Source organism: Papio anubis, chromosome 10, assembly GCF_008728515.1.
Source record: "Papio anubis isolate 15944 chromosome 10, Panubis1.0, whole genome shotgun sequence".
NCBI lineage: Eukaryota > Metazoa > Chordata > Mammalia > Primates > Cercopithecidae > Papio > Papio anubis.
The window spans coordinates 53938177-53951703 of record NC_044985.1 but is presented as its reverse complement, the minus strand read 5'-3'; the positions used below and the strand labels follow the sequence as shown (position 1 = coordinate 53951703).

At 40.3% G+C, this 13527-nt stretch overlaps 1 protein-coding gene across 1 annotated transcript in view; it reads right to left on the bottom strand.

Moving 5' to 3' along the window:
* The window catches only part of MYO3B (myosin IIIB), a 485789-nt gene that overhangs the window by 439635 nt on the left and 32627 nt on the right, over positions 1-13527 (bottom strand). Inside the window, exons 4-5 of the mRNA XM_031651705.1 lie at positions 1038-1142; positions 693-792 (exon numbers count right to left, since the gene is read on the bottom strand). Of these exons, the coding sequence (XP_031507565.1) occupies positions 693-792; positions 1038-1142 (205 nt within the window). The remainder of the gene's footprint in view (positions 1-692; positions 793-1037; positions 1143-13527) is intronic.

Below are 13527 nucleotides of genomic sequence, written 5' to 3'. Positions count from 1 at the left end.
TGTAACAATGGCTCTGAAGTACTATTGTTGAATTCATTTAGAAGACTAAACCTTCAATAAACTTTAAAAAAAAAAAACATATGTTGATTTGTAAATATCAACATATGATATTACAAGGAGATATTTAATAGTTCTCTGGCCTTAGGTGATATTGCCCTGTATTTCCTCTCACATTTCCATCTCCCGTTAATGTTTCCAGTTCAACCAGCCTCACATGTAGCAGCAATAAACACAATTTAAAAGGATGTTAGCTCCCAGGCCCAGAGGACTATTTTACCTTCTGCTCACTGGGAATAAGTATGCCTAAGGCTAGTGAAAGTCATTTGAAAGACCAAACTGCTTTCTCTTTTCATATGCAAAAGAAGAAATGACAAAATGTAAATTATAGACAATTGCCCTGAGATGTGAAATTCTTAGCAGAAAACCAAAAAGTTTTTACATCAAGTTCTTCTTTTGAAACACTTTTATTTTCAATCTTTAATAAAATTGCTTCTAAAGCTGAAAATAGATTAGTAAACAGCATCTCCTAGGGTGATCCATCTGGAGCCCCCACCCCCTCAGCTTGTGTTTGACTGGAAAAGTCCCTCAGCCTATGGTGTAGCAGAGAAGCCCCAGTCTTCTGAGATTGTAATAAATTGTCCCCTTTGGCTAAACTGCACACATCAAGAAAACAAACGACAAGCAGTCATTACCAAAGTCAACGAGCTTAACTCCTCCTTCTGTTGTCAGAAGAATGTTATTCCCCTTCACATCACGGTGGATGATTCGGTTGCTGTGCAAATGCTGAAGGCCCTGCATGGCATCCCACCACCACCAAACAACAGGAAAGAGAAAGTGGAAATTTACATGCTTATTTTAAAGCAATTACCCTAGTATTGAAAAGTCTCATGAAAGTCTACATTTGGCTACACCTTCCTGCTGTTAATAATTCTTGCATATCATAGGGCAGTTTCCCCATTGTTAATATGCAATAAGGACCCAAGCAATGAACAAACCATCCCATTTGCTGTCATACCCCGTTTGATGGATGTTCTTACCAAGAGGGCCCCATACAAGATGTATGAGATCATTGCTTCATCCAACTGCTGGCCACATCTGAGTAGACCTTTGACAAGCTCGGTGACTGAGCCCCCATTACACAGCTGCGAGAAGAGATGCCAGACACAGGCAGAGCAGGAGACCACATATAAGAAAGAAAAGAAAAAGAAATTAAGAAGAAAAGCCAACTGATACTGATTCAATGTAGTAAATTTGCAGATTGCAAAACTCCAGCTTGGAATACTCAGACGTCACATTTCCATTACCCAGTCTAATCTAATTCTTTGTGTATGTATTTTTTATTCGAAATGATTTGTGAGTGAAAGTGCATGCCCAAAATGCTAACTTTTTAATTGCCAAATATAAAATAAAAATAAAATGTAAAGCACATTTAGAAATTTTTTAGAAAGAAAATTTTTTGGAAAGAAAAAGCATATAAGTAATCATGGCAACTTATTGGATATTTTTCACTTTATGTGAATATTGTCTATTTTTTAACATGCATTTTGAGGATAAAACCAGGAGGCAAGATGGATGCCCTTGATACCTGACAGAGAATACATTTCAGTGATTTCTCCAGTGCTAGCAGGTATCAGAAACCCAACCAGCAGCTCTTCCTAGAATTGCCTTTGCAGATAAATTTTATGTAGTGAAGTTGCATCATAAGTGCATTTATTAACCTTTTAGTGTTCAATTTTAGGCTCTCAGCAACTTTATGCTCTTCTCTCTTTTTTGTCTGTAATTAAAAACACTGTAATTTTATTTTGCATATTTGTTGATGTCATATATTGTATCTTACTGAAGTTTGAGTACGTACATAAAGCAGTTATATTGTACTTTTTCATCAACTTAAGGATTTCCAAAGATAACTCTTACTAACTGCAGAAGTCAATGTGCAGGTTTGGGTTTGCTACAAGCCATCCTAAATCAAGGGTTCTTAACTGTTTTAAGCAGAGCACGGAAATACCCTGAAACTGTAGGCAACATGCTGTATATGCATCTTGCAGTTTACTGGGGAGAAAATGCAGAGCTTTCACCAGATTCTAAAAGCTACTGAGATAGCCAAATGCCTAGGCAGAGAAAAACGGGTCCCCAGAGAATCTCTGACCCGCCTCACAAGTGTTTACATCTGATGCTTTGTGCAGATGAGGGAACCTGCCCTGGGCTTGTCTGGGTATCCCCACAGCAGACTGGAGCTGGACATGAACACTGGGGGCAAATGGGTGGAGCCAGGGGGAACTCACGCCTTATGCAGGGGAGGAGCCTGCTCTCTTTAGCTCACTTGGTGACCTGGGAATCAATCGGTGAGGTAGAGGGCTTGTTAGCAGGACTTCATCTCACTTTGCCAAGTTCTTTTTTTCCTTTTCTCCCAATAAATTCCGCTCCTCACCCTTTTATGTGTCTACCAGCCTAATCTTTCCTGGTCATGTGACAAGAACCCCGTTTTGGCAGAACTAAGGAGAAAGTTCTGCAACATTTTTGGCATCCAGACATGGGGCTTGAGGAAAGGTGAGTAACATGCAAACCAAAAAGTCTTTTTCCTTTGGCTTCTAAGCCTTTTTGTCCTCAGACTTCTTCTGAGGGTAGAGAAATTATGCTCCCCCCCCACGCCACGCCCACGTCATTCCTGGGGGTCAGGAATGTTGGCTGGACGGACAAACTGGTGACTCACCAGCTGCCCTCTTAAGTTTCTCTCCCTGTTGGAGAAACCCATTGGCATAAAAGTAAGAGATTCTTCCCCCAGAGGTTTTTTTTTTTTGAGAGGAAGTTTCACTGTTTTTGCCCAGGCTGGAGTGCAGTGGTGTAATCTCGGCTCACCACAACCTCCGCCTCCTGGGTTCAAGCGATTCTCCTGCCTCAGCCTCCCGAGTAGCTGGGATTACAGGTATGCAACACCACATCCAGCTAATTTTGTATTTTTAGTAGAGACAGCGTTTCTCCATGTTGGTCAGGCTGGTCTCGAACTCCCAACCTCAGGTGATCTGCCCGCCTCAGCCTCCCAAAATGCTGGAATTACAGGTTTGAGCTGCAGAACCCAGCCGGCCTTTTTTTTTTTTTGAAAACATTTTACCAGGCCAGGACCCCAAATATCAGGGTTTATATTTTCTGTAAAGTTTTAATTATGAAAAAGGATTTGTGAGGTTGGTCTCAAGCTGTAGCCAATCTGATGTGCTTTGCATGACTTCCTGTATGGTCAACAGCAAACTTTGCTGCAGGCCTCCATCTTGTTTTATGTGCTTGGGATTTTATGTGCTTGGGATTGTGACCTGTAACCATGTGGCAATGTTTTTGTTCTTTCATTTCACAAGGATGCCTAGGTTCAATCCTGGCTTAGGAAATGAGTACTTTCCAGTTAATATCTGTGTGACTTCTGCCATTTGCTGATTCTCTTCTCCACCATGAACAACATCTAGGCTTTTTCTTAAATTGTCCTTTCTCTGGGTTACCTTTAAAGGTTCTAAATTTTGTAAGAATTGCTTACCCTTATCTCCTTAGAAAATACCACATACACTCACAGTGAAATCATAACCTTAAGTGAGGCTTGTTGGTTTCACCTGTGAGGTTACCTTTAGTAAAGTTTGAAAGTCAGAAATATTAGATGGTTGGCATGGCTAAAATCAGTTAATAAGGGAGTTAAAAGGATTTTCTTAGAGAGTGCTCAGCTTAATTAAAAGTGGATGTCCAAGTTATGGTATATTTAAAAGGCCTTTATGCTTTTTCCTCTTTTAGGATCTTGCTTTGCTGGAAAAAGACTTTTTCCTCAGTTGACTAAATTATTTTTCTCCATTTTGCCTTACCACTCTCAATGCATGCATGGCAGGCCCTAAGATAACTCCTGGGACCATGGGACTCCTTGGGAAAAACAGACGAGGCATTACTCCATTTTGGGAAGAAATCTGTTTTTCTCATGGAACCCTAGGAATTAAAAATAGATAGATCCCTCTCAGACTCTGTTTTTGCCCCTAGTCATGCCTGTTTACTAGGCCTTAAAAGCTGCATGTTTTCCTAGCCCTGTCTCTTAAAGGGCTCTACCCGGAGGCCAATAATCCAAATAGGAGATGGGCAAATGAAAATCTTATGGCTTCTGGGTTTTCTTTGGCCTGTCTGTGTAGTTACATATGTGTTGTGTGTGTGATGTCTATAAAAAAAGAGCTCTAATTTAATTGGTCTAATGGAAGACAACTGCTTAGATCAAGTATTTTTTTAAAGGGAAGATAAAAACTGTAGTATGTTTTAATTCATGTGACTTTAATCTTTGAGAAATAAAAACAGCCTTAAAGATTATTGGTAAAATGCAGATATTTCAAATATAGAGAGGTGAACTAAATTATGCAGGTCAGATACTAGGTTTGCTAAGTGTTTTAAGGTTATAAACTGCCTTTTTGGTTTTTAAGAACTTTTCAACTTGTCAGCTTGACAATTGGTAAGGCCTGGGGACATATGGAATTAACCACACCCTTAATTATGTTGGAAGGAGTCAAACCCTGGCTGAACCTAGCACATAATTAAAACAACTTACCAGGTTTTGTATTAAACTTAAAATTGCTAGGGGTTACCATTATAACATGTAATTGAAACTATTGGAAATAGATTTACATGCAAGGTATGTAGGAACAGTAAGATGTGTTTTTTAGTAAAAGATTACAAGAAGACATGGAAATGTAAGTTCTTGCCTAGGGTTAAAGGATTGTTTTGAATTAGATAAAATAAAGCTGATGGTTTAAACAAATGATGGAAGGACTGTAAAAATTAGTACTGCAAAAATTCAGTGTTTGAACAGATTGACTAAATTCAAAGGGGTATTATATGATTTTTCTGTAAATTGAGCATTGAAATAAAAGCACAACAAGGTACTCTTAAGGCACTAATCAGCTCTTTAGCAAAATTAGTAAAGGGTTATAAAAGGTTTTTGCTTTTTTAAATTTCTGAGTCATCGTTTGGCAAAATAAATCACTTACAGTAATCTGTAATTCTATTTCAGTGTTTTAAACCACTAACATATTTAACAGGCTTCCCAAAATCAAACTTCAGTTTCAAAATTGTCTTTCCTGACGCCTGGCTTTTGGATGCTCCAGAGGGCACTGGAGTATACAAAAGAGAGGTAAAAGGGATCATTTAAGATGTTTAGTTACATGGAATTGCCAAAGTGGTGTTCAATCATATTTAGGTTATATTTTGATGAAAATATTAATATCTGTTCCAAAATTGTATGGGATTTCTAAAATTCTAATGTCTAATGTATGTGCTATCAATCATAATTAAGGTTGTTATGTTATTGTAAACCACAGAGATAACCAAACTTCTTTGTCAATTGTGTTTCTAACTGTAACTACCCTGGGCAATTTTGTTATTCCCAACAATTGTTGTCTTGTTTTGGTCCTTTTCAAAAGATAGTTTATAGTAAACTGGACTCTGACAGGTGCCACAGGACTCTGACAGGTGCTCTCAAATACAGGTTTCTGATAACTTTGGAGACTGTGACATTGGAAAAAAGGGAAAACATATAGGACTCATGAAGAGCTGAAATGTTCATGAATATCAAACAAAACGAGTTAACTAAATGGACTGAACTCATAGAAAACTGAAGCTATCTTTTCAACTTTTGCTTGGAATGTTGCTGATCCTTGTTTTCTTTTTCAGAGTCAAGGAAACTTATTTTGAACTATTTATGGCCTTTAATGATTAAGGTATACTCCTGTGAACAAAATTTGGAGCACATATTTCTCTCTCTCTCTCTCTCTGTCTGCCTGGCTTCCCCAGAATTTGGAAAACTAGTTGTGAGTATTCTTAAATTATGGCAATGTAGTTGTTTGCATCAGTGCAATAAGAATCCATTTTCTTTTGCAGTAGGATGCAGTTGGAGAAACTTTTTCCAAGGCTTTGACTGGAAGGGTATGCTTCCCTTTAAGGAGTCAAGCTCGACTTGCAGAGCTGATAAAAGCCTCTTGGGAAAACTGGCCTCACACCCTTATCTATGCAGTACCTGTATAGGGTTCCTGACCTGTGGTAAGTAAAGAATGTCACTTTATGACAGGACCAGGAGCTCTAAGTTTATCTTGGGATCTTAAGAGGAGAGGATCACCCAACTCACAGGTATTTGAGGATACTAACCCATGGCTGTGCTCAGCTGTAAAAGGTCTTACCTGAAATTCCTTGTGGAACAGAGTTCCATCAAAGCCAATCTAAAAGGCCTATATAGAAACAATTATTCTTGCTGTACTTTATGCAAATAATCAGGTCAAGTATAAGACTAAAGTCTATTTTGCAAACAACTCAGTCCTATCATGATTTTTTTTTAACAAAAAATAGGACTGGAGAGACAGAAATTATGTTTCAAAACTTATCATACATTTGTCATTAAATTATAGACTCATTAGTTGTTTTTAAGTTTTTGCCTACATTTTAGACTAACCCTGCTTGTTCTTTTGAACCAACTAGGAATCGCCAGCTACAACTTAGAAAGAATAAAAGGGATGGGTGATGTTAAAACCCGGATCAAAATTCTAGTTCTGAGCAATTATCCTGCAAATCCTGCCAGGTGATGGGTATAAATAGGGTGCCCATCACCCAGAGGTTTCCTTCTTGGGAAAGTAAGACCAAGGGAGCTAACCAAAGCCAAGCCCCATGCACCCAGACCTTCGCAAGCATAACTATAGCCACCAGTTATCCGGGCATGTCACAAGACATCCTTTTCTCTCCCTTGTTGGAGGAGGACTCAGTTCCACAGCTTTACCTTAGCATTTGGCTTATGATAAGGAGCCCATGCAACACCCCCTCTCAGAGGCAAATTTTTGTCCCAAACTCAATTCCAAGCTTCAGGTCAAAGCCCTAGGAAAGAAAACTGGATCTGAGGGATCCAGAGGTAGATGATAATGGAAGTTAAAAGGCATAGCACAGGTGAGCATGACTGATTCCTGCCAATTAAGCCAAGCTTCCCATTTCATGGATAAAGGTCATGGTACTATCCATGGCAGAAATGAGGTCTAGGAAATTCAAAGGCTACTGACAGGAGAGGAGATAGGGCATTAAGAGTGGATACTCCCACCCCCTAGACCCCCTTTTAACAAGGGTGAAGGCTGCTTTGACACCATGAGCAGTACTCTGTCATGGTCGCTGGAACTTGGGGATACAAGGATGGAGGAAAGAAAGAGGAATGGCTCACTTTCTCTCCCTCACATACCCCAGGTATTTGCTAGGAAGAGAAGGGAACCAGGGATGCCTTGCTCTCCTCTTTCTAGATGAGTAGCCATTCATCTTCAGTCTGTACCCCTTTCGAATGCATCCTGAACCCCTGGGACTCCTTTGAGAAAAAAAAAAATTTTTTTCTCTTCCTCTCTTCACTGATAGGTAATTGTCTCTCTGTACTATGGAACACTTCCCGCAGATGCATCCTTCAAACTAGGAAGAGTTAATTTCCCAAACCTTAGACTGGTTGGCTTAGGATTGGGCTCAGGAGAAGGGAACCCAAAAGCCTGACATGCTGGCAGAAGGGTAAAAGTGTTTTTTTTGTTTTATTTGTTTTTTTTGTTTTTTTTTTTTTTACCAGTTGGGCTTTTGGCCTCCCTCTTCCTGTGCAAACATAAAAGGCCTCAAGACTTTTGAGCTATCCTTAGCCCTCGCTCCCGTTTCATTTTAATACATGTTTTCTAATAACCCAGTTTGTCTCTTCTCACCTTCATGCCATCAAACTCCAAATGATCATGCAACCAGAGCCTCAGATGATGGCCCTTTTGGCTGGGAACCCTTAGATAGGCCTCTGGGGGAGATCTGACTGCTGTTTCCCAAAAGAGCACCCCCTGCCAGCAGGAAGCAGTTAAGAGTGGCCTTCATCCTTACCCTTATCCTTATTCTAATGGCAGTTAGATGGACTTCTTTAGATGAGGGAATGAGACAGCCAAATGCCTATGCAAATAAAAAGGGGTCCCTGAAGAATCTCTGACCTGCCCTACAAGTGTTTACATCCGTTGCTTTTGTGCAGATGAGGGAACCTGCCCAGGGCTTGTCTGGGCATGCCCACAGCAAACTGCAGCAGACAGGCACACTGGGGAAAATGGGTGGAGCTACAGCCATGGGGAATCTCTGCCTTATGCAGGGGAGGACTCTGCTCTCTTTGGCTCATGTGGTGACCTGGGAAGCCATCAGTGAGGTAGAGGGCCTGTTAGTGGGGCTCCATCTCATTTTTCTGAGTTTTTTCTTTTTTTCCTTTTTGCCCAGTAAATTCTGCCCCTCACCCTTCCATGTGTCCACAAACCTGATCGTTTCTGGTCATGGTACAAGAACCCAGCTTTGGCTGAATTAAGGAGAAAGTTCTGCAACAGTATCCTTGACCTTATCAAGGTGTGTGTTATCAAGGTAAAATCCCTACTTTAAAGCCCTAGGTTTCCTCTTGGCACTTAGTCTGCAATTTGGGAAATTTGGGAAATAATTAACTAGTGAACAGCAGGTGATCCCCTGCATTGTGGCTGCTTAAGTCAGCTTACAATTTTTTTTTTTTTTTTTTGAGACAGAGTCCAGTTTTTTGTTTTGTTTTTTGAGACAGGGTCTGGTTCTTGTTGCCCAGGCAAGAGTGTAGTGGCGCAATCTCAGCTCACTGCAACCTCTGCCTCCCAGTCTCAAGCCAGTCTCCCACTTCAGCCTTCTGAGTAGCTGGGACTACAGGTGCATGCCACCACACCCAGCTAATTGTTTTATTCTTATAGAGATGAGATTTTTGCATGTTGTCCAGGCTGGTCTCCAACTCCTGAGCTCAAGTGATCCACCCCCCTCAGCCTCCCAAAGTGACAGTATTACAGGTGTGAACCACTGTGTCTGGCTTTTCTTAAGAAAGGAAAACTGAGGAAGCACAGATTAACAGCTTCCCTGAAAGAAGATAACTTTTATCAAGATAATAATACATTAGGATCTATTCAACTCTAATTATGGAGCTCTGCAACATTTTAATAAAGGGTGAACAGATGTTTTTACTTGACATGTATATTAGTCCCTGCTACATACTTGGCAGATACCTTGCAGACAAATTAAAAATCAAGATAGCCTAGAACTGAACCTGCCCATGTTTTCACCATACAATAGTATGTGACTAAAAATTAATACAGAATTAAGGAATCTTTAAAACTAGCATAAAATTACTGTCTCAGGAATGACTTAGAATGACTTAGAAGGGACCCTAAAAGCAGTGAAATGCATTGAAGGCTATGATGATTCCTTGAGTTTGGGACTATATTAAGTGACCCTGAAATCCACTGTCTGCCAATTTCAGGTTTAACTTGCAACTCAACACCCATGGCTCTGATGGTGGCCCAAACGTTAAGTGCCAGCATAATGTCTTCCAAAGGATTCTATATTCTTTTGATTCTAACTATGGCTCACATGACTCTGAAAGGACAAATAACATTCAGTACTCACTCTAACACCCTCGAGCACTGAATGCGTTTTCGGTGCCATAATTCATAGAACAGTCTTAAAACCTAGGCTGTTGAGAGAGACAAAATAATGTTTTCAGAATTCCCCAAAATATGCTCTACATATCAAGAAACAAAAATTGGATAATTGACCAGAGTCCACTGATGACCAGGGAAGAACCCAGGACTTGACATAAGGGAAGTTCTCACCTGACAAAAAAAAAAAAAAAAAAAAAGAGGAGTCCTTATGGAGTTAGAGGAGATTAAGACGACAAGATTAGAATGAGGATGCTCCCTCTGGGAGGGGCTGTCTGTATAAGGGGGTAATGATGATAGAAACGTCAGTTTCTTATGATCCTCTTCCCATTTGGAAATCTAAGAGGAGACCTCTTGACAACAAGGGGTGTCTGTGTCAAGTGAAATTAAAGTATGGCATAGTGAGGCAGACCACGCTTGAGATTGTAATAATAGTTTTCTACAGTCTGCTCACAACTTGTAAGACACTCAGAACTTCATGCTCTATTTGAGGACAGGGATAAGGTTAGAGTTTAAATAAGAAGGACAAAGAATGTGAGGACCTCATGACAGGAGGGAGTGTCAGGGACCAGGAACATCAAAGATACCAAAGGGAGAAAATACAGTTTTATTATCACAAGAACTTCATGGTTACCATACAGTTCAGAGGCCTCTGCACTCACTACCATGGCGTCATGTAAGCATGTACTTGTACCCAGATCCTGATGCCACCCAGGGAAAAGGAAGAGGAAAGAGGGAGAGAAGAAGCCCTATAAAACTGAGTACTTACCTAAACGACTAAGCCTTGAACTGGACAGTGAAAATTGGATATAAACACTGGAATATGCCACTCCACAAAGAAGTCACTCAAGTGGACTTAAGTTTAACAAAATGGGTTAGAATCAGTTGCCTCCTTTAGTCAGGCTGGGGGCTCAAGAACCCAGTTTAGTTCAGTTAGTGAGAAGAAAGTCACCTCTTTGTTCTCAATAGTTTGTGAATGTCCAGTTTATTACCTATTACTCAATCATGAATATGACACAATCTCTAGCCTCAAAGAGGTCACTGCCCAGTAATGGACATATGAGTAATTACAGTGTGGAATGTGGAAGCAGGGCTGTGCCTAATGTAGTGTGGTGGCACCAAAGAAGGAAGAGTGAACTCTGCTGAGGGAGGGCAAAGACAGTCTAGGAAAACTTTCCAGAGGATGTAACATTTACAAGGTGCTTGAAGGACAAATGGATTTTGGGCAGGTGGACAAGAAGGGAAAGAAGATGCTGTGAAAAGGAACACGGAGACATCTTGTGCAAATGTAGGGGACATGAAAGAATGAGGGGGAGTGTGCATGTGAGTGTGCATGTGTATGATGAGTTCTAAATACTCTACTATTGTTGGGACAAAGGGTGCCAGAATCGCGGGGCAGGGAGATGGAGAAAGAAGGCCAATGACAGGGAATGACAGGTATGCCCTGCTAAGGAGTATGGGCTTTATTGTAATATACTACATATACTACTCATATAATATATACCCATATACTACCCATATCATATATACCCATATACTACCCATATCATATATACCCATATACTACCCATATAATATTCTATGTATATAATACCATGATATATCACTAGACAAAAAAGGAAAACTATTAACAGATTTTAGGCAGGAGGTCTCAATGTTCAGATTGCCATTCTAGAAAAATGACTTGGTTGGCAGATTGGAGGATGGACAGAAGACACCACCAGGAACTGGAGTATCCATTAGAAGATATTGAGGTCATCAAGGAAGGCAGGGTCAAAAAGTCATGAGGATAAAAGGAAGGGAGAGATTAGGAAAACTTTTTTTGAGATAGAAATGACAGGAATTTCTGACCAGCCACATGTGAAAGATGAGGAAGAGACAGAGTCTAGGGAAACTGTGAGAATTAGGAAAATATCAATAGTCTTTGCTCCTCTAAAGCAAAGGCAGTAATAGGGATTCAAAGCATGAGAGAACCTTCATCAGGACCACTCCCCACCCTAGCTCACATCTCAGGGAGGCACAGGTTTTCTTGCATTGCAAGTATGCTATTAAAATTGTACTGAGAGAAATTTTAAGTTAAATGCTGGCTAATGATCCAAGAAAATGCAACCCTGGAATTTTCCCCTGACACCTCATTTTGGTCTCTCTCCCCGCCTTACTTTAAGTGTGACCATTTTTGCAACAAAGGCCTCTTCAGCAATATTTTATATAGGTAGCCAACTTACAAACTTTATTTGTAACTCTAGAACCTATGAAGGGATTAAGAGTAGCTATTTGTCAGCAGGATCAAAACTCAGCTATGGATTTAAAAACAACAAAGGAATCTTACCCAACCAGTGCTTTTTGTTCACTAAATGTCAGAGTATAAGAGCTGTCTGACTTCCCAGAACTCACAGAAACATATAATTAAACTGCTCAGGACACTTTTAAAGGAAGCTGTCCTGTGAAGTTGATAAGTCCACCAGCAAGGTTTTCAAGGGCAGCCTATGGGTTATAGAAAAAAAACTGGGCACTTGGATATAAAAAAAAGAAAGCAGGTATACACTGACAACTGTCTAATCAGAATAAATGTTCAGTGAAATGGGTTGAACGTTTTAAAAGCATGACAAAGAATTGTATTTAAATGCATCAAGTAAAATAATCCCTTTAGAATTGTAAGAAGGCAACCAAGCCTCCCACCCCAGCCCTGAGGGTTGGCACAGCAGCCCTTTATTCCCACCCACTCTGTCAGCCACCAGATTCAAACACAGAAGTGTGTTTTCATTCCTGCAGTTCCTCCCTACACCCTCAGCATTCAGGAAATGTGGCAGCTGAATGCATCTAGAATTTAATGAGCATTTTGCTCCAAACCAAGAAAAATAGAATAATCATTTACATTCCACATCTATTTTCCAAAACGTCATTGAATATTGATTCAATCACAGTATGTGCATTTGCTAAGACAGTCATAATTTCAAGCAATGAAATGTTCCTTGCTCAATAAGCCATCAACTTTCTTCCACATTATTAAAGAACGGCCCATGCAACACAATCACCAGACCTGGACTCCAACGTTCAAGTAGATTCTGTATGAGCATGCTGCTTTGACCTAGTCAGTTTGCAGAATTAAGAGGAATTTCTTTTTGGTGCCCCTTTGTTCAGTAGACTTTGTGTTTTAAGGGTGTTGGGTTCTACCGATAACATAAAGGAAAAGTCAAAGATAGTCAAAATTACTGTAGAAAATCCCTTAGGAAGTATCATGTTGGACACTGTCCACCTCTCAGTAATTCCAGAAGAGCACATTTTTTCCTCCTGTGTTGGACAAATCATGTTTATTTTACTGAAAGCCAGCTAAAGTCACTGACTTGCCACAAGACCAATGAATACTGTGTCACTTGAAACTCTCGAGCTTCTATCAGAGTGGAGAGATGCTCATACCACGAGAGGGAAGTGGGCCCTGAGAGTGACCTCCCATCTCATTCTCTTTCCGGGGCACATCCTTATTGAATAGAGCCAAGAGTGGGCAGAATCACTCCCACGCCTCAGCCTCTTAACTGTCTCTCTTTTGAACACATATAATATATGTTTGTAGGATGCAATGCTGTTCCATTTCAAAGTCCTTCCCTTCTCCAGTCTCAAGTTTTCTGTGCCTTCATCCTGGCTCCCAGCATTCCAGTGTCTCTCACTCTAGAACCCACTGAGTCAGTGTTCAATGCTGCAGTGCTTTCTAACCACTTCTGCCCAATCAAAATCCACCAGTCCTACGTTTGAGTCCATCAGAGTATGACTAAGACCCTGATTTGTTAACCTGATAAACTTAATTCATGACACAGTATCAACAGGTGAAAATGGTTCGATGTATAGCACTTCCAGTGATATTCAGGCCTAGATTATACTTTCTAAAGCCTTGGATAAAAGCAAAACCTGGACAAAGGTCGGTCAGTGGGTCTGTCTCTCTGTCTCTCTTTCTCTCTCTCTCAGACCCCTCCCCCATTTTTGCTTTGTCTTTACATATTAGATACTGAACTTATACCGAGATCTCTGAAGGGAAAAAATAGATGTAAAACTAATT